The sequence below is a fragment of the Kogia breviceps genome, chromosome 4 (genome assembly GCF_026419965.1).
Source record: "Kogia breviceps isolate mKogBre1 chromosome 4, mKogBre1 haplotype 1, whole genome shotgun sequence".
Lineage (NCBI taxonomy): Eukaryota > Metazoa > Chordata > Mammalia > Artiodactyla > Physeteridae > Kogia > Kogia breviceps.
This window is the reverse complement of record NC_081313.1, coordinates 166,705,349-166,727,442: the sequence shown is the minus strand read 5'-3', so window position 1 is coordinate 166,727,442 and position 22,094 is coordinate 166,705,349. Positions and strand designations below refer to the sequence as shown.

Sequence of the window (22,094 nt, the reverse complement as noted above, 5' to 3'; positions counted from 1 at the left end):
ATCAGATAGCAAAGCAATGTGCTTTTTATGCAATTGTACTATAGCTGTCCTAAAAGAATACAACATATGTTGACCATATCATACCAAGCACTCATGTCAGTATTCCTAACTCACAGGTAATCAATAGTCAGAAAAAAGGAGAAAATTTAAGACAGAATATCTATAACAGTGAAATTTCTCCACAAAAAAATAAAGTGAGGCTGCAACCAAAGTTAGGTTTTGAAATGGCTCATTTGTTAGCCAAGTAAGGAAAGACACTTACCAACAGAGTTAATTAAATCATCATTATTTTATTGCAGTAGCCAAAGTTACACATGCAGAGAACATAAACTTCAGACTACTAGACTTTCAGTGAGAATAAGGCCCAGACAGTTGAAGATATTAGAGCAACATCAAAATTCAATTTCAAACCAGGCGAATGATTTGGAGGTTCTCCCTAGTTCTTGATGAGTTACAGATGTTACCAACATGTACTGCTCATACTGTTACCGACATTATCTGTTTATTCCAGAAGTCAATGCTAAGTTTGAAGGGACTAAAGAATTAATCTCTATAAAGAGTCTGCATGCAATTAGTGGTAAGAATATTTTGAAAGAAGTTGAGAAAATGCTAATTCTGTACAACCTGAAGTAGTTGCTAAAATGTGCCACAAGTGGTGGTAAAAAGAAAAGACTTAAGTGGACAAATTTACAAAGCTTGTAAAAATGTAAGAGACTAAAGCCTGTGCTTATTCATTTTATTATTCATCAGTAGGTTCTTTGTAGTAAATATTTGAATCTATCATGTGTTAATGAATCAGTAGTGTTAACAGTGGACTTCAGGGACTTCCCTGGCAGTCCAGTGCTTAAGACTTCACCTTCCAGGTACTTCCCTGGTGGTGCAGTGGTTATGAATCCACCTGCCAATGCAGGGGACAGGGTTCAAGCCCTGGTCCGGGAAGAACCCACACGCCATGGAGCAACTAAGCCCGTGCACCAAAACTATTGAACCTGTGCCTAGAGCCCGTGAGCCACAACTACTGAAGCCCACGCACCTAGAGCCCATGCTCCGTAAGAAGAGAAGCCACCGCAATGAGAAGCCCACACACTGCAATGAAGAATAGCCCCCACTCGCTGCAACTAGAGAAAGCCCGTGTGCAGCAATGAAGACCCAATGCAGCCAAAACTAAATTAATTAATTAATTTAAAAAAAAAAGACTTCGCCTTCCAATGCAGGGAGTGCAGGTTCGATCCCTGGTCGGGGAGCTAAGATCCCACATGCCTTGCGGCCAAAAAACCAGAACATAAAACAGAAACAATATTGTAACAAATTCAATAAAGACTTTAAAAATGGTCCACATCAAAAAAAAAAATCTAAAAACAAAACAAAACAAAAAAACATTGGACTTCAATTCACTTTCATGAATTCACCTTCAGTTCTGGAAATTTCTGTCAGAAATAGAAGCTGAAAATTCTGACTTGCCCTACTGCACAGTAGTTCAATAGCTTGGCAGTGGTAAAGTTTTACTGTAATTTTTTCTTGCTCAGGACTGAGACTGAAATTTTTCTGAATGAGAAGAACCATTTTTATCCACTATTGTTGAACATTAAATAGCTTTTGAAGTTAGTTTTTGCTTCAAACTTGATGTCTCTTAATGAATTCAACCTAAAGTTACAAAATTGTCTAAAAGGCAAACAGCGCTCAGTACTAATGTGAAACTTATAATGCAATAAAGTTACTCTAATCACAACTAACATTGATGGAATCACAAGTAATATCAAGCTGCTTTATATATTTTCCACACATCAAATATTAAAACAAGTAGCAAGAACTCTATTGCTGAGTGTATTTTCTGAGCTCAAACTATGTTCCAGCAGCACTTTTTTTCAAACCTTGTTGCAAATGCAAAGGAAATGTCCATATTTCAAAATCCATTTAACTGAGCAATTGAGGAGCCTCCACCTAACCTTCAATTGGAAGTGATTAATCTAGAATGTAATGACATCCTAAAAGATAAATATCAAGAGAAGTTTTAATAGAACTCTACACATGCCTTCTAAGTGATGAATATGCTTAATTAAAATCATACGCTCATCAGCTGATATCAATATTTGATAGTACCTATCTGTGTGAAGAGACTTTTCCAAAGATTAAATTTGTAAAATCTCATTACAGATCAGTATTAACATATGATCATTTGTAATCAATGCTAATGATAGGAAATACTAACTCTCAACCCCAGTTAAGCAAAATGTCATCCCCAAAAGAATAATTCCATTCTTTTTATCAGTAGACTTATACTACAAAAAAACTGTACTCAATTATTGTATTTTAAAATTCATAAGTAAAACTTTGTGGAAATTTGTTTTCTCTCTTCTAGTAGGCATATTTATAAAACATCCTTGATTTTGCCTCTTGACCCACAAAGTCTAAAATATTTACAATCTGGCCCTTTACAGAAAAAGTTTGCCAACCTCTGCTCTATAGATCCTATGCCTTCCCAACTAAACTATGAGTTACTTTAATGATTGTAAATAAAGCAGGTAGGTAGTACAGTGCCTGGTTTTACATTTAAATACTTGCTAAAGGATGTTGAATGAATGGCTATGAATCTCTAGAAGAGAGGCAGGCAAGAAGTAATCAGCATTCCTCTCAATCATTCCTTCACATTTCAAAGTTAATTACAATCTGCCTCTCCCACCTAGATTTTTAATTCCAACTTTCTAAAAATGTAACTTTTGCCACTGGTAGAAGACATAAAAAGGGGCCAAGAGGAAACAAGAATGTATTTTGATTCATGCCTATTTTCACCTCCTGGGCTCTTCCCTAAGTTTTCTTTCCAGGCTTTCTAATTCTTCAACAGTGAAATAAACTACAGTAAAAAGACATATGGTAATACCTATCAGTTAACCTACATTGCTAACCTACATGCATTCATTAACACTGGCATATACCTACAGATTTTTCATTGTTAATTGCTGTTATCAAATACTTACTGTTCCTTGTTCTAATAAAAGTTGACACTTGCTGAGACATTCTGGGCTGTCAATAAGTTCCAGGAGTGCTTTCTCAGCCTCTATTCTTTGTGTAAGATCAGTCCCTATGTAGAGATGAGTACATAATACTTCCAATTCAGCCAAACTCTTAAGAAGAAGAAAAAAAAAAAAAAAAATTAACATTTTACTTGAGTGAAAAAAAATAAGGTAAATATATTAATCATAGGAAACAAGGAATGCAAATATCATGTATGTATTCATCAAATCAATAAATGCTTATTGAGCAACAACTACTTATTAGGGGTCACAGTGGTGAACAAGAAAAAGGCAAATCTCCTACCTCTAAATTATTTAAATTGATAGTTCTGTGATGGAAAAGTAAGAGTACAGAAGGAGGAGGACTTGTCTAATCCAAGGGGTTTAAAAAGGCTGGCCTAAAGTATATAGTAACATTTATGCTGACCTGAAAGGGTAAGCCACATGAAAAAGACTAGACAGCAGTTCAGGCAAAGAAATAGCATTTACCAGAGGCTGGAATAGAGCTTCATCATTTCAAGGAATTAAAAGGTCAGTATGATTGGTAGACAGACAGCCAGGAGGAGTTGCCAAAAGAAGCTAAAGAGATGGGTAAGGGGAATTATCATGTGCAAGTTGCAGACATTATGCCTATTTACATTCTTTTTCAGATTATAAGAACTTCAATGGTTCCATCTATATAAAAGAAAAGATATAAATATACGCTGATGTGGGTCTTCAGAACTAATGACTCACAGTGCTGCAGGTGAACTATGGCATGATTCTCAGGAACTATGACTTGACCCCATGTTACTTATAGCAGTGTAATAACTAGCTATCATCTTGTAGGCTCCTATTTTACAGACATAAAGAATAATTCATTCTGGCTATCATCAGAAAGAACACAAATAACAAATGTTGGCAAGGATGTGGAGAAAAGGGAACTCTCATACACTGTTGGTGGGAATGTAAAGTGGTGCAGCCACTGTGGAAAACAGTATGGAGGTTCCTCAAAAAACTAAAAGGGGAACTACCATATGACCCAGCAATTCCACTCCTGGGTATATATCCAAAAAAAGAAAAAAACCACCAAAAAACACTAATTCAAAAAGATACATGTGCCCCAATGTTCATAGCAGCATTATTTACAATTGCCAAGATATGGAAGAAACCTAAGTGTCCATCAACAGATGAATGGATGAAGAAGATGTGGTGTATATATATATACAATGGAATATCCCTCAACCATAAAAAAGAATGAAATTTTGCCACTTGCAGTAAGTGGATGGACTCGGAGGGCATTACACTAAGTGAAATAAGTCATACAGAGAAAGACAAATACTGTATGATATCACTTATATGTGGAATCTAAAAAATACAACATACTAGTGAATATAACAAAAAAGAAACAGACTCACAGATACAGAGAACAAACCAGTGGTTACCTGTGGTGTGGAGAGAGGTAATATAGGGGTGGGGGAGTGGGAGGTACAAATTACTGGGTGTAAGATAGGCTACAATGATATGCTGTACAACACAGGGAATATATAGTCAATATTTTATAGTAACTGTAAGTGAAGGGTAATCTTTAAAAATTATATTTAAAATATATAGGGAGGACAAACAAGTCAATTTAAAGATAAAAATAAAAAAGAATAATTTATTCTGTTTATAAATATAATCTAATCTGAAGATATAGGACATGTGGATAAAATCTGAAAAACAATTCTAAATTAGTTCAGTATTCCTCTCAGCTTAAGAGAATTCTTGTTAACAGTGTCTTACTAAAACTACTTCAGTTTGAAACTTAAGAGAATTATTCTTTATAGGACAGAAAAAACTGGCACAGATTTCAACATCAGGTGGGCATATGAAGGTAATGGGATATTCATAAAGAAATACTATTTTTTATCCTTTCTGACCTGAATTTTTATGTGGCAGCCTTACAACTACACTAATCTAAACATTCCGTCAAATGCATATACCTTTGCCTAACAGGAATACATAAGAAACACTGAAATGAAACCTCCTCTAGCTCCCTTTATTCTTTTTACTTCTCTCTCCTTAGTTTCTTTATGGCATTTTCCACTTCTCTATCCAGCTCAGAGCCCAACATCTCAGACTAGGGAATTTTTTGCTAGAGCGAAAATAAAAGTACAAAAGAAAGGTTTCAAAAGGATAAATTAGGATAAAGGACGGCAAAAATGAACCACATTTTAAACATTTCCTCTACCTAGATTGGCCTGAGAAGCCCTCGGAGTGCTACTACATACCGTTCATCATATTAAAATGCATAGAAAATTTATGGTTCATGAATACATATGAATTCCCATATTTCCTCCAAGGGTAAGAAACACAAAAATGAAAAGAGCTACCTTTTTCCCTCTCATGACTCATGATCCACCTCAGAAACCTTTTCCTTCATCTAATAAATCTGAAGGGCTAAATTTTAGAGCTGATAATACCCAGAATAATTTAACGATAAACTGATCCTACTGTCATGCATTCATCTAGGTCTACGAGTCTCTGAAGAAGCAGACTTTTTGAGTATAAAAAAGAATGAAGCCAGAAATACTGAGAAAACCTAACCGCTGAAAAACAAAAGGTCGGCTGGGAGGATTAAATGAGTTAGGGCCACATAACTTCTGGCACACATTACACACTACATACGTTGGCTGTTTATTATTAGTATCACCTACTAAGAATATTGTAATAGGTGGACTTGTATCCTCCTAAAAGATATATCCAAGTCCTAACCACCAGTACCTTTGAATTATTTGGAAATACGGTCTTTGCAAATCCTTAATTAAGGATCTAGGGATGAGATCATCCTGGATTTAGGGCGCGCTCTAAATCCAATGATTCATAAGAGAGAGGGACATTTGAGATGCAGAGACACAAGAGAAAAGGTCATACAAAGGAGGCAAAGATTGGGGTGATGCATCTACAAGCCAATGGACCATGGACTGCAAGCAGCTATCAGAAACTAGGGACAAAGCATAGAACAGTTTCTCCCTCAAGGCCTCCAAGAAGAGACCAACCCTGTCAGCACATTAATTTCAGATTCTGGCCTCCATAAGTATAAAAGAATAAGTTTTCTGGGACTTCCCTGGTGGTCCAGTAGTAAAGAATCCGCCTTTCAATGGAGAGGACGCTGGTTTGATCCCTGGTCGGGGAACTAAGATCCCACAGGCTGCATGCGGGTCAACTAAGCCCAAGCACCACAACTACAGAGCCCACGCACCCTGGAGCCTGCACACCGCAACTAGAGAGAGAAAACCTGCACGCCACAACTAGAGAGAAGCCTGCACGCTTCAATGAGATCCCGCATGCTGCAACTAAGGCCTGACGCAGCCCCAAAAAATAAAGAAAATAAATAATAAATAAAATAAAATAAAAATATAAAGCTATAATAGCTTCTAAAAAAAAAAAGAATAAATTTTCGTTGTTTTAACCCACCCAGTTTGTGGTAATTTGTCACAACAGCTCCAAGAAACTAATACAAACATTAATATTAATCAATTCAGTGGCACCTAAGTAAATCTATTTGGAAAGATTCTGAAAAAATTCTGGAATTTTGTCTTTTTTGCTATGCTGATTTAGTGAACTCCGACAGAGAACAAGTCTGAAGTGTATTTAAAAGTATGTGTTTACAACAATGTCCCAAATGCCTTTCAAATTATTAACCACCAAAAGGCAGTGAAAGATAAAAAGGTAAAGGTTTGAACTTTCTCTTAAGAAAGACTGAAACAAAGTGGAAAAAATTAAGTTATTCTTTCACTGTAATGATAACAATTAAATAAATGCCTGGCATACTACTGATAAATCTTTTTAGAGAAAAGGATACATACACCAAGATCCTTACCCTGTTGGAAAAGCATTATCTAAACATTTCAAGCAGTTAAACTTGTGATGACTGCTGACCAAGCTATCTTCTGATTAGCATTTGATTTTCCAGAAAATCTGTCTATAAAGAGAGACTATTTTTCATAGTGAACTGATAAACTGCATCTTAGTTTTATAAACTGATGTCTGAGAATATGGTTAACGTAAGAATGCCTCAGAGAAATGGATCCCTTCTCAACTTGTTGACAAATCGGGTTTGAGTTATTAAAGCTTCTACATAGCTTCATATCACCATCAGAAGCCCATATAAATAAATAACAGGTAAAACAAGTAGAATTGGATATCACCTAACTCCCATCGATAAAGTATCAAACATAAACAGACAGCACCCAAATTCCACAGCCTAGGAGACAATGACATAATCCTGCCTACAGTCTAAATATCTTCCAAGTTATTCTGGACTCATTTCTGCACTTTGCACTTGACATACAATTAACCAGTAAATGATGTGACTCCTTTCTATACAGTAATTCCCATCATGTATCCATCAACAGGTAAATGCCTAGTAAAAGAAGCAAGACAAAAAGAGTATATATTATATGGTTCTATAGTGAAAGAAAGCAGATCAGTGGTTTCAGGCTGGGGATGGAGGAGAGAGTGGGAGAAAAGGATAGGGAAGCAGCAAGGGGGGATTACAAAGGAGCACAAGGAAACTTTGGGGGGGTGATAGATATGGTCATTATCTTGGCTTCCGAGATGGTTTCACAGTTAATATACTTACATCAAAATTCATCCAAAAAGACATTTTAAGTATGTGCAGTTTATTATCTGTCAATTATACCTCAAGAAAGCTGGAAAAAAATGAAGGTTTTTTGTCCTAGGGAAAAATGTCCCCTAATAATAAAACGATAAATCGATGAACCACCAAAAAATCCCAGCTCAATTAAATTTAAACTCTTTTCAATTACTTCCCTGTATCTTTCCTGCCTTCTGGAATTAAGCTTCCTGACTACCATTAATAGAAAGTGCCTTTATCTTAAAGTTACTCATTTTCCATAAACTCTTTGTTTTTTCCTCCCTTTACTACCTTTTCCCGAGCATACCTGAGGGCTTATTTCTGGGCCTCTTAGAACTCCTCCTTCTACAATGAATTGGATCATATTTGTTTTAGTGCTTTATAGGTTTACAAAAGTATTTCCATCTTCTATTTTTCAAACCAATTCTAAAAAGTAGACTCCTGTAAAGTACATATTTTTAGCACACCCATTTTACAGACAAAAAAAAGAACTGAGGCTGAGAGATGAAATACATACATATACACACATATATATATCTACACACACACACACACACACACACACACACACACACACACATGTTGCTCAAGATAGGAGTAAATGGTCAATTCTGAGCCACATACAAATCTGTGGGCCCCAAGCACATGTTGTCTCCTCAGCACCTTGCCATCTTACCACCCTTTACTTTAGTCATCATGTACCTGCAGGTGATGTCCTAGTCCACACTTTCAACTGTCTATTCACCACTTTTATATTTATCTACAAACTTCTTGGAAATCCAGAAAGATGTTGAAAACAGCCCCAAAATGTCAGGAACTGAATTGAACAGATTTTCACATCAAGTGTCCCTTTGTTTTCAGTGGTTTCGGAGATGTAGATCAGAATCTAGACTTACAATCTTGATGTTATCTTTTACTTTTCCTTCTCCTTAGTCCCTCCTATATAGTTAAGAGTTTGGCCTTCCCCAAAGAAAAAATCTGGCCTTTGCCCTCAGATTCTGGGAGGTAATCTACGTCTATGATAGGACTGTTTTTGTTCAGAGGGGGCGGGGAGGGGGGGAGGTAGCAGACCACACCCCATAGTACTAAATTGGTGGCTGGCCACACCAAAGACCAACCGTGTGTTTTAGGGTGGGGACTTTAGATTGCTCAGTATCATCTGACCTAAAGACTGAGCTCAATCATGTGGCAACCAACCAGTCAATCAATGATTACATAAAGAAGCCCCAATAAAAACTCCAGAACTCAAAGCTCAGGTGCACTTCACTGGTTTGCAATACTTGGTGCTTACTGCCACACATATATGCTGGGAGAGTTACATGTCCTGAGGATAACAAAAGCTTTGAGAACCTTCCCAGATTCTGCCTTATGTATCTCTTCTTTAATCAATTTTAATCTGCGTACTTTCCTGATAATAAACTGAGTATGATAGCTTTCAGTGAATTCTGTGAGTTCTTCTGTTAAACTATCAAACATGAGAGTGGTACTGGGAAACCCCCAAATATGCAGGTGGTGTCAGAAGTGAGAACAGTCTTGCAAACTGTGCCCTCAAACCTCATGGTCTGGCTAATTCCAGGTACCTACCTAATTTATCACAAAGTCCTACCAACTGTTTTAAAATAAAGACTCAGACTCAGCACCTCTACATGATATTCATAGACAGTAGACCAATAGAAGAGTATTTTCCAACTGTGGCCTACAGTGCCCAGGATTTCTTTAGGGCCTTCCTTGGGAATCAGAGTGGAAGCTTTGGAACCTGTCCAATTACTAACTAAGTGACCTCAAGCAAATTAAATTTTCTAAACCTCACTTTTGAAACTGCAGGTAGTAATATCCACCATCTAAAATAATTGTGAAGATTAAGACAGAAAAGACGAGAGAAAGCTTAATCCAGCTCCTGGCACACAGCAGATTTACACAAATTGTAAATAATCTCTTCAGTTAATTATAAAACACCACATTGGTCTTTTGTCTATAGTTTCCCCCATTCAACTCCATACAGGATGATCTTTTCCAAACCCCCTTTTCATCATGTTACCATCGTATTCAACTATAATAGTTCACAATCACATCTAGATCATATCAGGTATGCCTGATCATATCAGAATGCCTGGCTGGCTATGAAGCATGACTATAGTCCCAGGTTCTGGAATAATCCTGAAAGCTAAAAAGATCAATCAACTGCATCTCCTAAATTTTTCCTAATGTTATCTCTTGATTCTCATCAAGGTCCTTCTGTTAAATCTAAAGTGCCTACCTCCTACTTGGTCGCAGAAATATCTTTCCTCACTCTGTCCCCTACCCTCTAATCTGGACTGTCTCCTCTCAGATAATCCAGATCCATTTCTTCCTTTGGGACAGAGTACCCTAACCCACAGCTTCCTAACCAGAATGCATGTGCCTTGAATGGGTTATAGTATGTCAGGGACACGGATCACCTTGTCCTCCAGTCAGGCTTTTGGTTATGAGCAGTTTATGTCAATGAACCACACAATTACCATTTTTTATGTATTCTATGATGTGAAAAAGACTGAAGCAGTGACCTAACTTCCCCTTACATAAAGCCACTTATTTACTTATCAAAATGGCATAATTTTTCACTAACTACCCTGTTGGGTAGATGACAGTAAGATATTGGTGATATTGGTATGAAAGAATGTGGAATCATGAGCTATTAAGACTACCCTAATTCTGTAGCCTTGGGAAAGTCACAATTGTTCTAAGACTCAGTGTCTTCAGGGATAAAATGTATATACGCACATAAGTAGGGGGATTGGCTCCAGGACACCCTGCAGATACCAAAACCCAAAGATGTTCATGTACCTTATATGAAATGACATAGTATTTGCCTATAACCTCTATACATCTTCTCAAATACTTTAAATCGTCTCTAGATTACTTATAATACCTAATACAATGTAACTGCTATATAAATAACTGTAAATTCAATGTAAATGCTATGCAAATAGTTGTCAGTGTGCAGCAAATGGAAGTTTTTTGGAGCTTTCTGGAATTGTTAAAATATTTTCAATCTACAGTTCGTTGAATCCACAGATGCAAAACTCAGGGATACAGCAAGCCGACTGTATATGCACACCTCTCAAGCTAGTTGTAGGGCTGAACATCTACAACAAGCATGTGAAAATTCAAAATGCTAGGTACCAGTTATCATTAGTAATAAATGCTCCTTGAGTTAACTGGGTAACAATATGATCCATATGCTGAAAACAATTCAAACTGAGAAGGTTCAGAGCTTAATTCTGGCTCCCAAAATCATCAGGTCTTTTATTTGTCCAACTCCACTTTTAAGCTTCCCAGAACTGCTGTGAAATACATTCCTAGGAAACCAATTTGGGTAGTTTTGGCATTAGCAGCTAATTTTTCCACCACTACCTAAGTATGAAGAAATCTTCCAGACTGGGTAATTTACTATTATGCATCATCTTTCCAAGTCTGAAACCGTTCCAAACTTCCACCATAATTTTTTTTATTTTTTTTGGCTGCGCTGGGTCTTTGATGCAGTGCACAGGCTTAGTTGCATGTGGTATCTTCGTTCCCTAACCAGGGATCAAACCCACATCCCCTGCATTGGAAGGTAGATTCTTAACCACTGGACCACCAGGGAAGTCCCCAAAACTTCCACCACAGTTTTTAATTGCCCTCAAGATTTACACCTGAATTACGAACATCTGTTTACTTATTTACAATCCCAAAGTCCTCCCTGTGAAATTCCTCCTGTGAAGATTTCCAAAGGGTATATTTACTAAAGTGGTAATAAATAACATTATTTTGACCTGGAGACCCTTAGAAATGGCAAGGAGTGAAAAGGTAATATGTCAGGCTTATTACCTCCTGAGCTGTCAATTACCCAATAAGACTGTGGCTGTGAAAAGAAAAGACCCTTTGGAAGAATCAATAATTAAGTAATGAGTTACTGTAGTCACAGGGGATCCAAAGAAATCTACAAAGGGTTGGGACACTTAGATACACTGTCACCATCTTATGAGACTGCCTACCTCTCCAAGGTCATCTCCTGCCTCCACAGGCTTCCCTGATCCCTTCCCTTTTATATGAACCTTAAGCTCCAGCCAAACCGAACTTCCTGCAGTGTGCCATGTTCTTCCACAATTCTTTGACTTGGCTCACACTGTCGTTTTGCCTCTATACCCTTCTCTTCCTCTTCACCTGGCCAACTCCTACAATTCTTTCAGTATCCACTGGACTGCAAGTTTCCTGAGTGTACAAATCATAAAGTTTTGCTAGAGCTATATCTTAAGGGCCTAGCCAAGTAGGAACTACAATAAATTAGTGGATGAACAGAAGCTAAAAAAAGCTTGCCTGAGAAGCACAGCAGCTCTGTCTCACTCCTTCCCAACACACACACACACACACACACACACACACACACACACACGGTTGACTGCCCCTTTTCAATGTTCCCATGATATCCTGTGATTAATTCTATCATATCATTTTTCACATGCACTATAATTATCCGTGAATTCCATGAGGGCAAGTATGGCAAGATGATGTAATCCTTTATCCCAGAACTTTGCACCGTGCTTGAGACACGTGGGGGGTCGGGGGGGAGGCTCTATAAATGCTTGTTGTATGAATAACTGGATGCATATGCTACAGTGCCCGAGAATACGTGAGCCTTCCTCCAGCCCGCGTCCCATCCAGACCATCTCTGCGCTCCTAGCGCGCGTCCTGCCCCCGTTTCCTCCTCCAATGAAGCTGCTGCAGAGCCCTCCTTCGCAACTCCCCAAATACACAGCCCCTGCCCTCTCTGGCCAATTAAAGTCCAACTGCTGCGCCCTCCATCGGCGGACCCAGGCCCCCTTCTCGAGCTCCGTACGAACTGTGTGGAGGCAGACGATGGAACCGCGGCCCACGACGCGGCGGGAAGACTGGTCCGGCCAGGCTCCCACCTGCTAGGGCGCCGCCGAAGCCTCCGTGCGCGCCGTGCGGCGGCACCGGGGAGAGCGGGCTCCCACGCGATCGGTCCTCAGCATCCGCACCTCCCCCGAGGGGCGAGCTCCAGCCTGGCCCCTGCCTCTCCACCCGTCAACCCCAAGCTCTGGCCGCCCCTTCTTCGGGCCCGGGCCCGGGGTGTGCTGCCCAAGCCAGTGCGTGGGTCCCTGGCCGGGGACGGGGGCTGGGGCTCCGAGGCACCGGCCCGCGACCCCGCGGCCTCCGCCAACGGCCTCGGCCCTGTCTCCAGACTCCAGCGTCCCGCCGGGTTCCCGGGGCGGCTGACCGGCGGAGCGAGAACCCGCGGCGCAAAGCGCACTGACCTGAAAGTGCAGCGCCATCTTCCCGGGAGGCGGCGCCAGTCGGCGCCCCGAGCGCCCGAGGGGAGGGAGCGTAGGCGGGCGCCGCAGAAGCCCCAGCAGCCCGCTGGGTCCCTGCGCCACTCGCTAGCTCCTCGTCGCCTCGGCCGAGCTGCCGTAGAGTTCGAAGCTCCGGACTGGGCGGGGCTAACGGGGCGGGACGGGGTGACGGAGGCGGCGCGAGAGGGGCGGGCCCGAGAGGGGCGGGGCCGGGGGCCAGGAATCTCAACCGTCACCAGCCCCCCACCACCCGTCCCCGTTCTCAAGCTTCAACTGCCTCAGGTGAGTCATGACTTCAGACCTTCGGCCCTTGAGGCAACAACCAGCACCTCCCAACTGTCAGCCATGACCCCTGACCTTACATCTCCCACAGACTCTCTTGACCTCTAACCCCTAGAGCGTAGCTATTGCCCACGCCTTCTAACTCACCCATCTCCACATCTTTTCTTGTCCCCTAACACCCACTTGCCAATGACAGATCAGCCATAACCTTTGACTCCTACATGCCAGCAGCTGTCCGTGATCCCTGACTCCCAGAACCCAGCTTTAATTTTTAAAAAAACTTTATTTTGGTTAAAATTAAACTGACAGTATCTACTACATATTGTTAAGTTATAAAATTCTAGTTCACTTCTTGTCTAGATTTCATTTAACATGAACTTATATTTTACACTGAATGATTCCATTGGAATGAGAATTTATTTGAGGAGAAGTAGGTCAAAGTGACTCCTTTCTGAAGGAGTTCCTCTTGAAGTTTGACACTTCCAGTTGGGGTCATTGTACTTTAGTGTGAAAAATTCCTTTAATACCTCTTATAATTCATGTTTACTAGTGGCAAATTCTCTCAGCTTTTGTTAACATGAAAACGTCTTTATTTCACTTACATTTTTCAAGGATAGTTTTGTTGGGTATAGAATTCTATTTTGGCTTTTTAAATTTTTTTTTCAGCATTTAAAAAATGCCTTTCTCTTGATTTCTGGTTACCATTGTTTCTGTTCAGAAATTAGCCATCAGTCTGATTGCTGCTCCTCTGAAGGTAATATGTCTCCTTCTCCCACACCTGGCTGCTTTAAAATTTTTCTCTTTCTTTTGGTCTTAGCAGTTTGAGTGTGATATAACTATGTGTGTGTGTGTGTGTGTGTGTGTGTGTGTGTGTGTGTGTGTGTGTTCCTGCTTGGGGTTCATAAAGCTTCTTAAATATGAGATCTGATGTTTTTTTAATCAATGTCTGAAAATTCCCAGTCAGTATTTCTTTAAATACTGTTTCTGTCCCTTTCTCTCTCTCTTCTCCTTCTGAAACCCCAAGTACATGTGTGTTAAACCTTTTAGAGTTTTCCATATGTCTCATACTCTTTTCTGTATATTTTGTCTTTTTTTCTTGTCATGCTTTAATCCACATATTTTTTACTGACCTTTCACCCAAGTCAGTTGAAACTCTATTCTGCTGTGTCTGAGCTGGTATACAACCCCTCTGTTGAATTCTTAATTTTAGTTATAATATTTTCAGTTCCAGAATTTTCATTTGACTCCTCCCTTTCCATTCTTTGAATAGATTCCAAGGCTCTGGTGAAATTCTTTATCATTCCTCTATTTTCTTGAACATTATATTATGTAAACCTGTGACTCATAACTCCAATATCTGAATCAGCTGTGAGTCCTCCTGGCTTTTAATCTTTGGTCCTATTTTTTTCAAGTGTGCCTCAATAATTTCTTATTGAATGTCAGACAGTGTAGAAAAAAAACTGTAGAGGTTCTGGATGATATCAGCTTTCTCCAAAGAAGGTTTTTAAAAAATTTTTATTGTAGTAGGCAGGTAGAATACCAGAGGATCACTTCAATCCTATAAGGCTTGGCTTTAGGCTTTTAAATTCAGGTTTATTTCTGTTTTACCCTTATTCCTAGGTCATGGTCCTCAATAGATCTTACAACTAAAAGCCTGGGATGTTTACTAAGACACCTTCACCCTGTAGGCTTGAACTCTTAAACCCTGTCTCCCCATCACTGTGCAGCTGCTAAAATCTCGGTTCGACTCTTTAGATGCTGCTCTTCTTCTGAGTTTCTTCTGCTGAGTTTCTGTCGTCTCTCCCTGCAGGTATACATCTTAAGAATTGACTGATGATTTGAGGGATGTCTGTACACAGATTTTTGGGGCTCACATCTCTGCAGTTTGCTCCTCTCTAGGATTTTGTCCCTGGAATCTCAGCTGCTTTTGTTCCCAGACTCCCATGTCTGCTCCTGGCCTATTGAGATCGCTGCTGTCTATTTAGCTCTGTTACTCCTTGTGCCAACTGGAAAATGCTTTGGGGGTGGGAGGGGAAGGGATGGGAAAAGCTGAAGTAAATGTGGATCTTGCCCTTAGTGCTTTCATGCTCTCAAGGATTGAAGCCAATTAAGTCCTGCTTTTGTTGGTTTTTCTCTAGTACCTTCAAGCAGTTGTTAAATATATATATATATACACATATATATTTGTTGTGTGATATGTTGTTACTATATGTTAAATTATTGTTAAATACATATTTATTTCTTTATAGCTGTTAAATATGTATGTATATTTATATTTATTTGTCCTGTTTTTATAATTGTTTTCAGTGGGAGGTCTAATCCAGCATAAGCTAATTCATTATGACCAGGCTATTTGCATCTTCCATTCTTTACCCTTGATTTTCATAGCTCATCCACAGCCCATGAATCCTTATCCCCACAGCTCAACTCCTAAACTTTAAAATCTTTGATACCTTCATCCTGCCATTTTGTGCTCCTAATTCCTAAAGATTTTGATTCCATATTTTAACTTTCATTTCCATGTCGCAAGACTTTTGATATCCAACCTTGTTTGTGATTCTCACATTCCAACATTTCCGACTCTCACATCCAAAGCACCAGCGTTAATTTCTGACCTCCCTATTGCACCTGCCACACAATAAATACCCCATTATTTTAACTGACTATGGCCTTTGCCTAACTTCTAGATCCCAACCACATTTTAAACCTACAGTTTTAAAGTAGTACTTCCGTTACCTCAATTTTTAGGTCATTAAGAGAGGAACAATTACTTGAGATTTGACCATTTGGCATTTTTTCCCACTCCAGAATATTCTTGGGGCAAGTATGAGATTGTGACAGGAACAGCAGCTGACTGTTCTGTGGATTCACCAGGTAATTCTGGAAATGAGAAGCCAATTATTTTTTCCTTTTAAATTTGAGTGACCACATAAGATTTCTGTTTAATTAACACTCCCTTCCATGATTTTCTATCAGCAAAATATGCATACAACTCCATATCTTTTTTTGTCAATTAACAAAATTTAAGATAGAATTGTGTCACTACAGCTATTAAAATTAGCACAGAAGATGCTCCAGGATGTCAAATAATTCATTTCTGTCACAAAACTCAATTAATGGAGGGACATTTAGAGCCCTTAGGAATTACAAAATTATCTTCCTTTATGGCAACTAGCCTTCTAAAAAAGACAGATGGGTCTTTAATCTTTGTATCTTTTTAGGGGATTCAATTAGCATTTGTAATTCTGGTGCTTTAGGAAATTCACCTAACAATTCTGAGTTTTGATTTGTTATTTCTAAGGTCAGGATAACAGTAAGTCTATAATTCAAAAATTTTACAAGAAGTAATATTGAGATGAGACAGTCAAGCACAGTGGTTAGGAAGAGAACATGGAGCCAAACAGCCTGGGTTAGGATACCAGCTGCCTCACTTACTAGCTGGTAAACTTGGAGAAGTTACTTAACTTCGCCATGCCTTCATTTCCTCAACTGTAAAATGGAGACTAATAGTATATATCTCATAGGTTGCTTTGATGACTACATGAGTTAATATATATAAAGTACTTAGTGTGTGGTAAATAATAAGTGCTATATAAATATTAATATGTTTATCAAGTAAATTCATATTCTATGAAATTCATATTTAAATCAATATTTTTAATGGAGTAGCATTATAATTTTAATCAAACAGAGTAAATTATTCTACACTTTTTTACTTTGTGAATTTACTATCAAATTGGATATTTCCTCATTGTCCGTCCTGCCCCACCCAGCTTCTCAATCCTGAAAATTTTTGAAAGGCTCTGACATTACCTACATTAACAGCATTTCTATCTCATGTTTTCATAAATGGTGGGACTGAAACTTCCAAATAGCCAACTAAAATTCTCACTTTATGAATACTTAAAATGTAAAACCTATTATCAATCATTTACTTTAGTAACATATAAACAAAATATAGGAAGCATTAGTACACATTTCCCTTAACTTATTCTACAAATGTAATTTTATTAAACACACTGAGTAAGATTGCTTAATACGTCAATAAGTTTGGGGAATCCAGCAGAGGGAAGGCGGGTAAGAGAAACAGGAGGAGAATGAATCCAATAAATTCAAATTTACGTAAAACCCCTTCAAACACAATAGTTATATAAAATATTTACTTGTGTATATTTCTTTCATGTTGGTTGATTTCAACTATATTTTTGTTTTGTTAAGTAATTAACTTTTTTGGGGGGGTGTGTTTTTACGCGGGCCTCTCACTGTTGTGGCCTCTCACGTTGTGGAGCACAGGCTCCGGACGCACAGGCTCAGCAGTCATGGCTCACTGGCCCAGCTGCTCCGCGGAATGTGGGATCTTCCCGGACCGGGGCACGAACCTCTGTCCCCTGCATCGGCAGGCGGATTCTCAACCACTGCGCCACCAGGGAAACCCCTAAGTCATTAACTTTAAACTTCATTTATTTAAATAGCCAGTGTGAAACCAGAGTAAGAAAAAAATTTTTTTTCTTCACTAATGTTATGGATATGAGTTATTTCACAATCTTGACTATTACATATATATTAAAAACTATACATACTTTTTCTTTAAATGATTTTTACTTTTAACTCACTGCCAATAATAAGGGTATACTGCTGTGTATTAATAATGCCATTATTTTGACAAATAAAAATTAATGTTTCTCATTCTGTACATTGCCTTATATTACTTGCATATTAATTCCTCCACATAATAATAAAGAGTTTAAGGCATTGATTATGTAAGCAAGATAGTAGCATTACTTAATATGCATCTTAAAGTTACTGGTAAGCAGGATCATGATAAAATGTGACCTGATATGCAGTGCTATTGGATAAATAAAGCAGTATAACCTTTCTGAAAAGCAATTTTGCAATATGTATCAAGAACCTTGAACATGTTCATCTTCACCTAACTTCTAGAAAGTGATTCTAACAAAAAAGCCTAAATTTTTTTAAAGTTTTATATGCAAAGATATTTATTATAGCATGATTTACAATAGGAAAAAGCAGAAAAGCTTAAGTAAACTGTGTTACATCATATGGCAGAATCCTATACAGTCATGAAGAATTATATTTATGGAGAGTTTTGTAAAAAAAATATGGAAAATGCTGTCTTACAAGGTTAAGTATAAAAGGAAAAATGGAACAATTTATCATTTCAATCAAATGAAAAAAGGCATAGAAAAAAATGAATGGAACAGAATACAAACAAATATTAACAGTGCTGTCTTATAAATGATGGAATTAACAGGTGATTTTTTTTCTTCTTCATCATGTTACTGTGTTTTCAAGATTTTCTAAAATGTACATTATTCATTTTTATAATGAGAGGAAAACTTATGGTATAACAAAAAGTGACACCAAAATAGATTACTGTTAATCTCATTAAGGAAGTACTTACTAAAGAAGTGTTGATGGCAGGTGTATATATTTGGAAGAAAGACCAATCAGAAAAGCTGAACTTGACCAGGCAGGCACTACTGCCACAAATCTTTTTTGGAATAAGACAAAGTGTGGATGTGGTATGTGTGTGCTTATAACTTTTTTAAAAATAATGCAATCTTAAATTGAAATGGAAAATATAGGACTTCCCTGGTGGCACAGTGGTTAAGAATCCGCCAGCCAGTGAAATGGAAAATATAAAATGTGTAAATCCTAGGAGAATAGGGCAGAAAAAAAGAGCTATCACCAGTCATAGCCCATTTTATGCACATAGCTACTTCCCAGAAATAGACATGTCCCCATTTCAAGTGATTTTTTTCTAAAAGATATCCATAAAATACATTTAAGGCTGTATCAATGAGAGCAATACTGTTTAATTGTTTTTAGAGTAAAATTAATTTGGACTAAAATATAAAATTATGTCCTTCACATACTAACATTACTTTGAGCAGGCAAAAGCTATACCATTTCTTACAACCCAAGCCCCTTCCTTAAGGGTCAACATTTTCCTTTTGCTAAGAGTTATGTTTTAAATTTACTGTGAGGATATCAAGCTGAGCAGGCAAGTCTCTTACTATAAGGAAAAACAAAAGCACCTAAGAATATCTCAAGGAAAACCAAGTTGTGAACTTTCTTCTTTCTCCTTTCTTTTTCTGCCTCCCATCTCCCCTGCCCCAACACACATTAATACCTTCCCCACCAGTAGCATATGTCATACTGAGGAGCTTAGGAGAGATGATACCCATATTAAATCCTTTCAAATTGCCGAAATTTATTTTAAAAGAGTATTTCTATCATTTTCTCCTGATTATAGAAGAAATCCATGACTTTTGTATAAAATTTCACTGTACAGAATTATATAAAATCAAAAGTAAAAATTACCAAGAATAGCAGCCTCTCAGAAATAACCTATCTTAATATAGCAGCATATGTCCTTCCATGCCTCTGTCTCTACACATACATATGTGGGCAAAAAGAATTTCTGAGATCATGCTATAAAACTGGTTTGTACCTTGATTTTTCTGCTTAACAATATATGCATTTTAGGTATTTTTCAATGTCAGTATTATAGATCAACCTCATTTCTTTTTTAACAACTCCGTATTCCTCCGTATGTATATACTATGACTTATTTAATCAGTCCTCTACTGAGAGAAATTTAGGTTTGTGTGATTCTTTTTACTATCATAACTAAAGCATATAGTAGCAATGTTAAGTGAACTATCAGTATTCTTTATAACTAGGAGAGGCAGAGACAAAATTCTGCCCTCAAGACATCTAAAAACACTGCTCCAAAAAAGCTTTCCCAGGTTGACTTGTACATAAGTTGATTATATGTAGGGTCTTATGTTGTATGTTGACTTATACATGTAGTTCATTGTTCACCAAGAACACTTCTAAGAGTAAAAGGGGGAACTATTAATGCATACTCTGTTCTAGTCCTGAAGCCATCCAGTAGGTAGAGCAAGGTTTATACCAGGTGTGGCAAAAGAAAGTTGGGGGAGCCACTGTGGGCCAAGCAGGGTGGAGAGGACTTCTGTGTAGAGGGCTGGTTGGCAAGCCTGTCAGAGCCTGAATGGGGTGAGGAGAGCGTCCCATCATGAGAGTGGTCCTTCTTGGAGTGTCAGAGACTAGCAGGGGAGGAGAGTATCCATACACAGTTTTGGCCTCTTGTGGGGGTTTGGAGCCCAGATATCAAGGGTATCTGTGCATTGAGGGCATGGGTTGGGGGCACAGTGCAGGATTTTGAAGTTCAGCAGGCCCGAGAAAGGAATCTATACAGGGGTGGGTTAGGGGCTAGCTAGGCATGGGGAGTCAGAACCTGAGTAGGGTGAGGAGAGTGTTCATATGGAGTGGTGTTCTATAAGGGGTGTCAGAGCACAAGTAGGGAAAGACGATATCAGTGCAGGGGAGGAGTTGGCAGTGGAGTTGGGAAACTGATTGCATACTGGGAAATTGAGGAAATAAATACATTAATAATACTGGAAGCCAGATTTTTCACTGTGGGGAAAAGGGAGTTACAAATACGGAAAGGGGGAAAACTAGAATGAACCCTGTGGTGTTGGATTGGAATTAGAAGTATCAGTGAAAATTTGTGGTTTTCAGAATGTAGAGATAAATATAGAAATAAGTTTAGGTGTGTGTGTATACCTACATATATACCCTACAGAGAGTTCCTGAGGTCAGCAACACCCCAATAATAATGAGAACACCTAACATCCAGAACTTGGCCTCTAAATATTATTTTCCACTTATAGGAACCAGCCACTTGGAGAAACAGCTGATTCCAAGTTGGGTTATGTAAGTACAGAATATGTTTGGAACATTTTGGGGTGCCAGAAAGTAAGGAAATCTTCAAAGAATGAAGGGGGCAAGTCAAAAGGACATAAGAGCCAGCTTGAAGGGACTCCCACTTGCCAAATCTAGGAAGAGTCAGGCATCAAAATAAATAATGATAGTAATAGATTATAACTCATTGAATAAAATAAGAAACCTTAATAATATACTAATATTAGTCCATGCTAATATAAGTGAATAAATGAATAAATTGAAAATTTGATGAAGAATGGAATATTTACATAGTCTCATTGTAGTTCCTCATAAAATACTACTTAAAGAAAGCAAAAAAGAGTAACTTTTCAGTACAGAAATCTGTCATTCACCACCTTGATTGTGTGATTAATGTAGATAATATTAGTAATGGGACAAATCTAAATCATGTGCCACTTGACAGAATAAAGTAATAACACAGCATCATCTCTGTGTTAGTCTCACAGAAGATGCATATGCTGAATCTAACCTTGAAACATTATGATTAACATCATACAAACTCAAATTGAGAGACATGCTACAAATACCAAGGTAGTGAAAGTCAAGGAAAGGCTGATCCACTAAGAAAACTAAAAGAGAAACAATAATTTTAACGCAATGCATGATTTGAACTGGATAATTTTACAATAAAGGACATTTTGGGGATACCTGGCAAAACTTGAATGAGATCTAAGAATTAGAAGGTAATAACGTATCAATGTTAATTTCCCGATTTCATGGTTGTATTGCAGTTATGCAAGAGAATGCCCTTGGTTATAGAAAATCAACACAATGTATCGGGGGATAAGATAGTTGTGCTTCTTACAATTGATATGTGTCTTAGGTTTGAAGAAGTTCAGTCAATGACAATTTTTATTATCCTTGAGACAACATCACTTAAATAGTTGCATGTTCTATCTCACAGATGTAGAAAATAAACTTATTGTTACCAAAGGGGAAAGGGTGGACGGACAAATTAGGAGTTTGGGATTAACATATGCATATTGCTATATATAAAATAGATAAACAACAAGGACCTACTGTATAGCACAGGGAACTATATTCAAAATCTTG

General features: G+C 38.2%; 1 protein-coding gene across 6 annotated transcripts in view; it reads right to left on the bottom strand.

Moving 5' to 3' along the window:
• RANBP17 (RAN binding protein 17) overlaps positions 1-13,104 on the bottom strand; it is a 327,894-nt gene extending 314,790 nt beyond the window's left edge. For 4 of the 6 annotated variants that reach the window (XM_067032300.1, XM_059059844.2, XM_067032302.1 and 1 more), the window contains exons 1-2: positions 12,930-13,104; positions 2,976-3,122 (exon numbers count right to left, since the gene is read on the bottom strand). In XM_067032300.1, coding sequence (XP_066888401.1) covers positions 2,976-3,122; positions 12,930-12,947 — 165 coding nt within the window. In that variant the 5' untranslated portion in view covers positions 12,948-13,104. The remainder of the gene's footprint in view (positions 1-2,975; positions 3,123-12,929) is intronic. The other 2 variants (XM_067032301.1, XM_067032303.1) reach the window with 1 other exon arrangement.
• Positions 13,105-22,094: the final 8,990 nt, after the last annotated feature.